Source organism: Haliotis cracherodii, unplaced genomic scaffold, assembly GCF_022045235.1.
Source record: "Haliotis cracherodii isolate W230 unplaced genomic scaffold, xgHalCrac1.p SCAF_8, whole genome shotgun sequence".
Lineage (NCBI taxonomy): Eukaryota > Metazoa > Mollusca > Gastropoda > Lepetellida > Haliotidae > Haliotis > Haliotis cracherodii.
The window spans coordinates 36196440-36208861 of NW_027266341.1; the positions used below are offsets into that span (position 1 = coordinate 36196440).

Sequence of the window (12422 nt, forward strand, 5' to 3'; positions counted from 1 at the left end):
ACTGATTCTTGTTTATTTGTTTGTTTATTTATTCATTTCTTATGACCCTCTGACACCCTAACCCATTTCTGTTGCATTTATATATAATTTGACATGCTTGGTCTGCTCTGTGTGAAATAATTGTTTCGTAAATTGAAAATCATATCCGGAATGAATTGTTTGCAGCATCTTGTGGTTATGGAATTTTCATGTAACTATTAGTTCTACTTGGGTGAGTCACTTCATGGAAGAGTTGAAAAGAAGATTTCCTTACACGATAAAATAGAAACTTTGCGTTAGGCTTGAAAAAAGTATGAAATGGGTTCTTGGGCATTAATGTGTTAATTTTTGCTAATTGCAGCTTATATTCTTTTTTGATTGACATGTAAGTGGTCAACATGTTCATATTTGTTTCGCAAAAGTAGAAATATATTTTTGACACTGCCTTGGGGTATTAAAATATTGGAGAGTCCAAGAAACTAGAATATCTTTTTGTCTTTATTTGGGATGTTAAACAGTAACACGAATCTGATTATTCACACAGAACAGACTCAAACTTAGCTTTTTATTTACGCTTTTTAAAATTTCTGACACTCATTTCTGTCTCGATGTGGTTGTGTTTAGGCTAGCTGATGCACAGGATGAAATAGCCAAGTTACGAGTTAGGGCAGGCCTTGTGGATGATTATGAGAGAAAAATGCGGAATCTGAGAGACGAATTGTCGCTCTCCTATGGGAAAAGGGACTACAAGTAGGTTGCCCTTTCTTCATCTCACGCCGCACTCTGGACTTTCTGTGACCCAATCTGCAAATTGAGTTTTAGTTTTAGACACTGCTTGCTGTGAATGTGTTTGACTAGACCTGTAGGCTGATGCTTGTTGTGTCGTAATGCATGCTGAGTTCAGCTTGGATTGTTTGCTTTACTAAATACTAGGAGATGTACTAGGAGATAATTGTAGATAGGCTAGAGTAATCATGCTTCTGTTTACAAGATTTATACCATGAAGATCAGGTTTAAAAAAGATCTTCAGCAACCCATGCTTGCCGTAAGAGGCGACTAATGGAATTGGGTGGTCATTCATGCTGACTTGGTTGATGCATGTCATCGTAACCCAATTGCGTGGATCAATGCTCATGACGTCAATCACTGGATTGTCTGGTCCAGACCCGAATATTTACAGACTGCTGTCATATATTGTGCAGCATTAAACAACAAACAAGATATTTAACTTGGTGTTTTATATATCTGTTCCTTCAATTGATTTAAATGAACTATAAAAGTTTAACTTTGTAAATCCGATGTTAAATAACACTATTTGTAATTGTCAGTAAAATTGTATGATATTGCTGTTTATAAAATTAATTTGCACTTGTTTGAAAAAAGTAATGATCTAGGAAACAACATTAACTTAGATGAAGTGATTATAATTGCTAGATGATCATGTCTTTTGTTCATATAATGTTTAAATAAGAAGTCCAGCTTTTTGATTGACTGATGTTGAAAAGTAACATTTAGTATGTTGTTTGCTGTGATTAACAACTAGTCAGTCTGCATGATGTGTTAATTAATGGAATGATATAAAGTGAATTAACTAACAATTAGACCTTTATGCATGAGGTATTTACAGAGGCAATGCATGAGTTTAGATGAGAACTGGTTGGCTGACGATAGTGCATGTACGCAGATGCATGTGGTTAGTCTTGATATGAAATCAAGTGAACACTAGACTTAGAATAGGACTTGGCATGAGAAGGGGTGATGCCAAAAAATGGTAAAATTCCTGATTCTACATTAAGCAATAAAGAGAAAATCTCAACGAGTGTTGATATATTTGATATCAAAAGACACGAGGGTGAGATTTTATTTATCATCCAAATTCATTCTTCCAAGTTTTTCAATTTGTAGACAGTAAATAGCAGTGTCTTCATTGTAAAAAGTACTGCTAACAGCTTCAGTGGCAGAGCCATTAGTGATGTCATTTGATTGTGACGTCATGGTAACCAGTGACGTCACAATGGTCTGTAATTTCATTGCAGCGATATCTACAGTGTAGATATCGCTTGATCTAATTTTTTTTTTCAATTAAACATCATCAAATAATGATCCATGAAAGGGAGTAAAATGAAAGAAGATTTAACTACGGGTATGTTTTGAATAACAATGGCCTTCATCACATATACGTGCTTGTTTTGCACAGCCTGTCGGACAGCTTGACCTCGTACCGCTACACCTCCAGGATCACAACCCCGCTGGCGATCGATGACCCCGTGCAGCGAGTCCGCCAACAGAACCTGGTGGCCAGATTCAACGACATGTTCGCTCAGGATCGTCTTGACGCCCTTGACACTCTCAGGCGCTACTCTGACGATCACGAGAACAACCAGAGAATCATCTACACTGCTATCTCAGTAAGTAGGACCTCAGTTTGTTGATTATGCTTAAATTATAAGTTGCTTTGTGTTGAAGGATTGATGAGATTACAACTGTTCACAACTGTGTCAACGTACATGTTATGGATATCTTTGAATTCTTGTTGTAACTGAATAGGGGATTGGTGGTCAGGCTCGCCGACTTGGTTGAAGCATCTGAATTGGGTAGATTGATGCTCATGATGTCAATCACTGGATTGTGTGGTCCAGACTTGATTATTACTTACAAATAAACATCAAGCATGTATGTTGCTACAGGAAGCCTTCAGCACGGCCAAGCTTGCATTCCGCCAGTTCAAGATGAAGGTGCGAGCCAATCTGGCTAAGACTCACTACGGCCCTGAGACGCTGGAGGAAGCCGTGCAGGACTATGTCAACCGCAACAGCGACCTCTACGACCTGCCCGGCATGGTGTCTGTCAGTACACTTCTAAAATATTCTTTCTTAAAGTTTTTCCCTTAAAACAGGTGATGGAATTAATTTGATTCAAACAAATTGAAATATAAATAAATGAAATTTGTTGGAAATTTAGGTCTTTTTAAGCCTCTTTAGCAAAATAGTAATAGTGAGAATGTAAATAGCCTTGTGTTCGGTGACATATCGTACAAAGAGAGCCATGATTGCTTTGTGAAGGAAATCTTTCAATATAAAATCAAAGGATATAGGGATTATCTGATTATGTTTAAGTGACAAAAACAGCTTTTGAAAAAACAGTAATGGCTCTCATAGATTTTCCATACTGTAGCTCAAAACTCTGTTGTTTTGGAACCAATTGCAGATCTGCCTATTTAATTGTTAAGGTCTCCTTGTTACTCCAGTGATAAAAATGAAAGATATAGAGGTCGTAGATTCTCTCTACAGGAACATTCTACAAGGACAACTTTATTTTGAACACTGCAATTACAGTTAGGATTTTGTTGACAGGATGTGATCCGTGCCCTCAACCGCAATCCCAAGATCTTCCTGCCTCCTGATGCCACATTTGCCATCGTCCAGCCCTTCATCCGGGAAGCCTGCAAGCTGGCGTGGCAGATGAGTGCTCTGGCCCACCCCATTGACATCGCTGCCTCCACTGACGCTGAGCTGTTCGACGACAACAAGTAACTATAGCACTAGCACTGCGTCTCCTGATGCTGAGAAAACAAGGGCCGATATTAAGACAATTCTTTGTCAGCTCTTAACTTGCAGAGCATGAAAATATAATTTGTCAATAAGGCCACAACTCCTTCAATAATTACAGCTCCTTGTTTCCTGAGTGTTTCCTATTATTTAGAGGTGATAATGCTAAAGAACAATTGGAAATAGTTACCATGAAAATTACCTCTCTAACATGTTTTTAACCTATGAATACACAATGCCATTTAGATAGTGGTCAAATGTAAAAAATGTTATACTTGGAATTACACTCCTTAGTGAAGTACAGATTCTAGTACTGATTAGGTTGAGTCGTATCCGGGATTCAAACCCACACTCTCAGAGTGAGGCACCTAATCGCCAGCACACAAAGTCCGACAACTGGTAGTCTAGACTATGTATTTTGTGTACCTGTGTAATCCCAAGTATAAACTTTGTTACATTTGACCACTTCCAAAATGGCATTGTGCATTCATAGCTTTTGGCCATCGGAGCCGTTCCAATTTACACTTTTCAGAGGGGTATACATAGTATGTGATCTAGACTAGTATAACATTTGTTACAAGTGCTAATATTTTTTTAAATGTCTATCAGTGCACAATCAGGGACATTATGTATACTAATACATAAGTCAGGGAAAGTCAGGGGTTATAGTCTAATAAAGACATAGAGGATCCACGCTTAGTTCGTTACAGTGGGAAACAGGGATGTGAGGTTTATGACACAAAAAGCAGGTTTCATGTAACAAAGTTTAATCATACATTCTATATGTATTTTAAGCCTTAACTTCATGTGCCAAGTGACATTGCAAGCCTTGATGCAGAGTGGATGTGTTTGCTTGTAGGTACCGTCGCAGCTACGACTCGGAGTACACTGCCCCCTTAGTGAACCATCACATCTGGCCCTGTCTCATGCAGGGGATCAAGACCCTCGTCAAGGGGGAGGCTCTGACCCGCCGCGGGGCCTCACTTGTAAGTACCACTTGTGTTTGGGGGGGGGTCAGAGTTAAGTAGTTAGGGGTCAGAGGAGATCAGCACGAATTGTTCCAGTTTAACTTCCAATGTTGTGAAAAATTGCAGAAATTCTGCCGATATAATGTGAATGTCAGTAAAGCTATATAAAGGTGTATTTACACATTTACACAGCAAAAATTATGTTGATATTAACTGTATCATTATCCAATGCGACCTTATGTAACCTTGACCTCTACATAGATCATCAGTTTGTGAAGTCGCAGCATGTCAGAAACAGCAAAAATTATGTTGATATTAACTGTATCATTATCCAATGCGACCTTATGTAACCTTGACCTCTACATAGATCATCAGTTTGTGAAGTTGCAGCATGTCAGAAACAGACACAATATGTTGATATTAACTGTATTATCACCCATTATGACCCTATGTAACCTTGATGTCCACAGAGTTCATCAGGTCGAAGAAGTCGCAGCCCTACTCGTGCCCTCAGCCCTACTCGTGCCCTCAGCCCCTCCCGTGCCCTCAGCCCAAGCTTCAGGTCGCGGTCCGTGAGCCCCCTTCGTCGGAGTCGCTCCCCCAGCCCACGTCGCTGCCTCAGTCCCCTGGGTCGACGTAGCCCCACAGGTCGGTGGCTGTGAACTAAATAGCTCCGTGTGGCACTAACTACCACATCCATATTGGTCAGGGAACCATTAATAAATTGTCTATTTTCGGATTTTTTAAGATACCTTGATACTCAACTTTTTGTCTATGCAAGTCAGTAGAAGTAGTTTTAGATCATGGTTTTGAGATAATCAATGTTTTCAGTAACGTGTTTTTAGAAGTAGAATCAGATTATGTTTTAACAATAATATGTATTTTTGTTTTTTTTAATTTTCAAACTAGGCGACATCGTAACGAACCATTCACGACGATACACCTATACTTATAAATGCACAAGTCGGTAAACTTCTTCAAGTCCAAGAATAGACAATTTAACCCTTAGTATCTCAAGACATTTGACTAACCACCTCTTAGAGAATTGTATACCAGTTTCCAGACGACGTCTGTATCGTATTGATGACTATATATGTGTGAGTGTGGAGAGATACAGTGTAGATTGTTTCAGGAGTAGGATAGGTGAAGTTGTCGTACTCTGAAAAGGTACTTTGACATCGGAAAGAGCTGTTGAAAGAACACTGGTATTTAAATGATGCTTCCATTTTCTAAGCTTTAATAACTAAATATGAAAAAGTAAAAGTAAATGTTGAACATACTATTACTTTGTCACTCATTACACAAGCCTTGTGTGTTAAAATTGTTTAAGATAGTAAAATATTTCCTTATTGAAATAATTTGTTTGCATATTCTCTAGCTTGACACGAGATCTAACAGTTTGTTGAATACCAAAATAGATCAAGGTTATTTCTGTAGTTCTCGTAAAGAGGTATGATTGGTGCTACACTTTTTGCTTGATGACGACTTCGATTCATCACTAACAACTTGAATTCAGCTTAACAGCACACGTCACCTTTTCATCTTAAATGGCAACTTACTTCCCCTTTTGATAATTTTGAAAATATAATGTCAAATTAAATTGCACAAATTATAACTTATTTTCTAAATCTTGAAAAATTAGAATGTAGGACATAACATATTCTCTATGAGGTCTTGGCAATTCAATTTTTGTTTTGTTTTTAAAGTTTATTGATCACAAGAGTTGGTTGCCATTTAATACCAGTTTTGTTTACTACATATTCATAAAATACATTCTTAATGGTATTGATTCAAGAAATACAATGTGAGTGTATCTGAAGAGTTATTTTCTTCCATTTCAGACTACTAGCAAGTTAACTAGGACTGCCATGCTTGTCAGTGACACTGGTAGTAGCATCTGTTCAATGTCTCCATATACTCGTAACCCAGCTCACCTTTTTCAGAATACATCCATAGTCAACTTCACACCACAAACACAAGCAAACAGGAAGTCAAATCTCCCCTCTTGACCACCCACCCTCTTCCCAGTCCCGACACTGAACAGACATACAAGAGTTAGAATAAAAGTGTTGATATCAGAATGTTTGCTTGTGTTTGTCCAGTATTTATAAGTTATATTAGAGTTCAAAATGACCATCCTGCGTGGTTCATACTGATCCGTCCAGATCTGACTGTGATATGTTTGAAATTCTTGTCAACTAATCCCCATGTATTTTCTGTTTTTAACCACAGGTTCTCCCAGTAGACGCTCTATCCTCCGTTCTTCAAAAGCTTTAAGATCTATTTCGCCTAAATCTTTTTAGTTGTCGTGCATGTTTCAGTCCTGCTTCTAGAGCTATGCTAGACGTTTTTGTAAATCTGTAAACAGAAATTGCTTTTGTGTGGTGGTCAGATAATTTTTAATGGGCCAAGTTTCTGATCCTTCTTTGACCCCTTCATTCTGCTGTCTCATTACTTTTTCTTTTTGGATCTGTTAGTGCTGCATGAGTTATCTGCCCTTGGTGAAAGGTTGTGGGAAATGCTGCTGTAATTTCTGAGCTTTTTAGAAGTCACTACAGAGTAAATATTAGCGAATAAATATGAATTTGTTTCTAATTACAATGTACATCTTAACCCAAATATCAGTTTAATACTTTTGCTACTTAAATCTGTCTCAAGTGTGAATATATCGATTATTAATACTGTATTTTAATATCCACTTTGTTCTAATGCTGTACTAACGAAATGTTTGATATGAATATGATTACTTGGTTATTTGTTTCACTGATACAATTTGACATCCTCAATCAGCATTCATGTGTGACTATGTATTTGGAAGTGAACACAATGTACTGGGATAGAGAGTTTTCATGTAGTTTTGTAGGTTTATATTGTAATTACATGATTGATATTTTGTAAGTATTGTAATATTTATACTGCAAATTGTTCTCTCCAATGCACCTTCCTATTTAAAACATTGAAATTATTTGTAATAAAATATATAGTAAATTATACTTCCATTGTTGTGTTCTGTTATGTTTATTTGTAAACAGCCAACACTGTTTCTGATGACCAAGGATTTTTACACCCCCGACTTCAGAGGGCTGGGGTATATAGTTACCAAGTATACCATCTGCGGACATTTTTGTGTGTGGCCCATAACTTGAAAACTACTGCATGGATTCTTTTTACACTTAGTGAACATTGTCTGTACCAATAGGAGAGGTGCAGTGAGAAGTTTGATTTCAATATTTGGATTTTCTAAAAATATACAGCTATTATCATTTTTTACTTAGAATTTTGTAAACATTTGTGTGACCTTTAACTTGAAACCTACTGCATGGATTATTTTGTGAATTTAGTGAAGTTTCCATACTAATAGAAGAGGTGCAGGGAAAAGTTTGATTTTGATATGTGGATTTTCTGAGGAAATATGAATTTTTACGTTTGGAACTTCAACATTTGTGCTGCCTATATAACTTGAGAACTACTACGTGGACTCTTTTCAAATTCAAGGAAGACTTTCCATACTTGTAAGGGAGATGCCGTGCAAAGTTTGATTTTGATATGTTTATTTTCTGAAAATATCAATCTCATTAAAATCAGATCTAAGTTCTCGCTGCCGCTAAACAAAGATCTGAGGACATCCCATTACAGGAAACTTTTGCGAACTTTGACCGACCACTGAAATTACTAACAAGAAGTTGACATTAGTCAATTAGAAAGCAGCTTTGAAAACATGTTTAAGAAGAGACAACTTGCAATTTCATCTCGGTGAAGTAATGGCAGAAATTAGCTTCTACGTAAATATTCATTGAATTACACAGAATAAATGACACTGTACTTATCATAGTCTCCAATTCATTAAAAAAGTGGGCAGTATAATATTGTAAGATTCTGCAATGAGTGTGTGGTGTAATGCTGTTAAAAACACTATTTCAGATTTGTCATATTGTGTCTGCTTGATGTGGGAGGAAAGCCTGAAGAGATGCAGATCTTAGATGTTAACCACTTTGTTGAAATCTGCAAACACGATAAACCTAGAAACATCATCTGGTCGAATCTAGGATTCGAACCCACAATCATCGGTTCCTGGCATGCCTAAGGGACACAAGTCTGCAAACAAATTCCAGCTCCTTGAATGACAGGACCACCTGTGCCCCGATTCAGCATTGATATAGATAAACTGTGTCTGTACTGTACCATAAAGCACACATAACTCAAAACGTCAAACCCTTCAGTCCACCATAGATTTTCATCGAAATATGTAAAACTGTGAGCTGAGAATAATCTATTTTATTTTATTTTTTTAAACAAAGAGTTGGTACATTTCTTTCAAGTAAAGAAAGAAAGGAACACATACTGCAATTTCCTCTGTAGGTTCTTGGGGAAATTAAAAATGATGTGAGCTGGGGTGTTTTGTGGTGAGAAGGGCAGGAATGAAAATCTAATAATTATTTTCCTGTGGACTTTATATTTTTTACTGTACAGAAGTACTGCCTTCTTAGCTTCATAGGGATTTTGTAGTTTTCTTTTTCAAATCCACATTGCCCAGCATGTTATGGTGATATTTTAGGCTTAAAAAAAATAAAAGAATTGAATCTCAGGCAATGCGAGCAGTGTTTAGTTTTTGGCTTGTTCAAACTAGCATGTAACCAAATAAACAGTTGTGTACCCACAACCTGAGAAAGGGCCTCCCCACATAAACAAGCATACAAACTCCAATTGCTGCATGACATAAGATGCGCAGTAAAGCAGTGTGCTTGAAGGGAAGTAACTGTTACATTGGGCCGCCTTGTTTTTAAGTATAAGAATTTTTAACTTTTTCTGAAAATGGATATAAAAACGAAACATGTTGCAGACTTGATGGTGATGCAGGCGGTGCCTGAGAACCAAGACTATTATTTTGTTTGGCCTTAGAGGTACTGAATATCTAAATACTAACTACTGTAAAGTCAAGCTGGAGTTGACATAAAGAGCCCTACAGATTTTGTAAAAACAGAAGTATATAAATTTACATGCTTCCCAGCACAAACTTTCTGCTTATTGTCCGTTCAATCTTAAAAGACATTCTTAAGTGAGATTTTCTTCCCAATATGCTGAAAATCAACTTCAAAGAATCTGGACTGTCATAACAAGCAGTTTGTTGTGGGCAGTTCTCCGCAAACTACATCCCTTGTTATCTTTTCATGAGAGTGAGTTTGGGTTAATGCCATTTTTATAACAGCGTATCTTTCATGCCCTGGACACCACAGGGTGTCAGCGTGTCAATAAAGAAAGAAAGGCTGAAGTGATACAGGTAGTTGACGATTCCTTTCATTCCAAGCATGGGTACAAACAGATGGTGATTTGGGCCAATCTGGAATTTGACCCATGATTAAGCCGTTCCTGACATGGCAAAGGGATACAACTCTGCATGGTGAATTATGGCTCCTCATGCTCAGATGTGTCTGTGTGGTTGCTTGTACTTGTCTGGACTAATGCCAGCCCATGGAGATACCATGCTGCACAATGGATACCACAATAAGACTATGTTAACTCTGAGTCGACCAGTCCTTGTTTTATACCCTCAAGACAGAGCATCCAGGCAGGGTAACAACAAGTACCATCTTTTAATGTCTTTTGGAAAAACATGTCAAAGGATCAAACCCCCTACCTTCCTCTCCGTGCACACAATCTATCCACTAGATCACATAACATTGAGGCCTAGTGTCCAAACAGTCACAAACAGAATGATAGATGGCAACATCTTTATTACATGTATTACAACACAGAGATATGACTTGGATAACCCGAAAACAAACAAGACTTCCTAAAAATAGAACAAAAGAGACATTACTTTGTCAAACACAAAGGACAGTTTTGTTCTTACTAAATATAATAATTTATTACCTACGAGGGCAAACATATTAGGGCTCATTAAAATCATATGTGCCCTACGGTCATATCACGTCACAGGACAACAGTGTATTGTTTCCGTCACCCAGACGGCATTGTTGACGTCATTCGAATCTAACTGTGACGTGAGGTCGGAAGGATGTCACACTAGAAACGACGTCATAGCTGAAGATTGTTGATGTCAATTGTGGTTCTGCTGCTGTTGCGACTTGCTGTCCTTATAGGAAAACACTAACATTTGTCTCTGTAAATAGGACATTACATTTGTGCTCATGTCATACTATATGTTTATTTTCGCTTGGGAAATCCTGGAATTTAGACTTGTGTCGTAAACATAGTATGACATGAACACTCACACAATATCCTCTATTTATTCACACCAAGGCAGATTCTGTGCAGGACTCTCTGAGCCGATAGATCTGGGGGTATATCATAGTGCAACAAAACCTGTGTATCACTCCAGCTGCTGTAAAGTAAACACAGCATGGATTGGAAAGAATTCTCACATACGTGTGGGAGGAAGCAATGGATTCATGCATCCCATCAGTTGTTGTATTGCAAATATAATCATCATTTATGAGAGGTCACGCAGAAAGTTTGAGATAAAAGTATTTAAAAACCACCACATTTTACACTTCCAACAGTGCAATTCAGACCATTATATACCAGCATTGACTCTTACTTGTCATGTATTGCATGGGCCAAACTGGTTGCGTTAAGTCGTGTGTTTTATGTACCTTTTTCCATCACCTTCAATCTTGCACTTTTCATTGTTTTTAATAGTCGTCATTTATTTTTCCCGTTTCATAAAAGTATCCAATCAGTTGACACAGCAGATACAACATGTTCTTAGACTGTTAATCACATAGTCAACATTCTCAGACCTTTTGATGCTTGTTGGCAAATGTTAATGTTTGACACCCTAGATAACATTCAACAATGATGCTGAGAATAGTTTGGTGAGCTCACCATGAGTTAGTGAGTGGCTCAGTTCAGTTTAATGTCGCCTTTGAACAGTATTCCAGTTACCATTTTTCTGCGATGAAATGCCTGGGCATATATTTCTTTTAGACAGTCTTTAACCCAGGCATTTAATTGGAAAGATAATAATCTGTGCATAAAAACTATCCAGCTCTTATTCAAGGCCAGGGTTTTTTATCTAGGAAATATGGTTTACCACAGTGTGTCAGATTAATGTGGGAGGAAAGCCCGAAGTGATGCAGGTCTTAGACCTTTACCACTTTGTGAAACCCACGAGCACGGGTATGGAGCTGACAGACCAAGAAACATAATTGAGATGAACCAGGATTAGAATCCATGATCTTCTATTTCTGGCTTGCCCAAAGGACTTAACTCTGAACCACTGCGATGTCTTAGATGACGAGACGACCCTTTCCCCATCATGAGGGGCTGAGATGCAGGAATAATTGTCTTTTGCAGCAATACAACACACTGCATCAAAATATGCTCAGACATTGAGTCAACAAATAATTACCCCACCCTTCAAGTACACAACTCATTATTTAGATTGTGTGAAAGCTGATATCTAGTTTCCCGAAACATGTTTGTTTGTTGCTTAGCAATATTCCAGCTATATGACGGAGGTCTGTAAATAATCTAGCCTGGTCCAGACAATCCAGTGATTGACATCCTGAGCATCGACCCACGCAATTGGGATATGATGAGATGCAGCAACCAAGTCAGCGAGCCTTTCCAGGTCCCGTTAATCGCCTCTTACGACAAGAATAGTCACCTTTTACGGCAAGCTTGGGTTGCTGAGGACCTATTCTACCCCGGATCTTCACGGGTTGTTTCCTGAATAACATGATACAACGTAACAAAGAAGTACCATCATAAATCTTACATTATATCACAACTAGTCAATTGTTGCCCCAGCAATGCTAGGAATAAGACATCAGTATATCCTCATGTTTACTCAATCAGGACATCATCATGATCATAACAACCACACAAACTATAAATACAATTTCTAAACCTTCAAAAGTCCAGTCAATGGTAACTATGGTCACTGAGGGTATGAGCATCAACA

General features: G+C 37.9%; 1 protein-coding gene across 5 annotated transcripts in view; it reads left to right on the plus strand.

Annotated features, from left to right (window-relative positions):
- Positions 1-6703, plus strand: part of LOC139449725 (mitochondria-eating protein-like) — a 32402-nt gene extending 25699 nt beyond the window's left edge. For 3 of the 5 annotated variants that reach the window (XM_071231243.1, XM_071231239.1, XM_071231242.1), the window contains 7 exons: positions 604-729; positions 2177-2387; positions 2667-2825; positions 3333-3508; positions 4387-4513; positions 4966-5143; positions 5405-6703. In XM_071231243.1, the coding sequence (XP_071087344.1) occupies positions 604-729; positions 2177-2387; positions 2667-2825; positions 3333-3508; positions 4387-4513; positions 4966-5143; positions 5405-5466 (1039 nt within the window). In that variant the 3' untranslated portion in view covers positions 5467-6703. The remainder of the gene's footprint in view (positions 1-603; positions 730-2176; positions 2388-2666; positions 2826-3332; positions 3509-4386; positions 4514-4965; positions 5144-5404) is intronic. The other 2 variants (XM_071231241.1, XM_071231244.1) reach the window with 1 other exon arrangement.
- The last annotated feature ends 5719 nt before the right edge of the window (positions 6704-12422 follow it).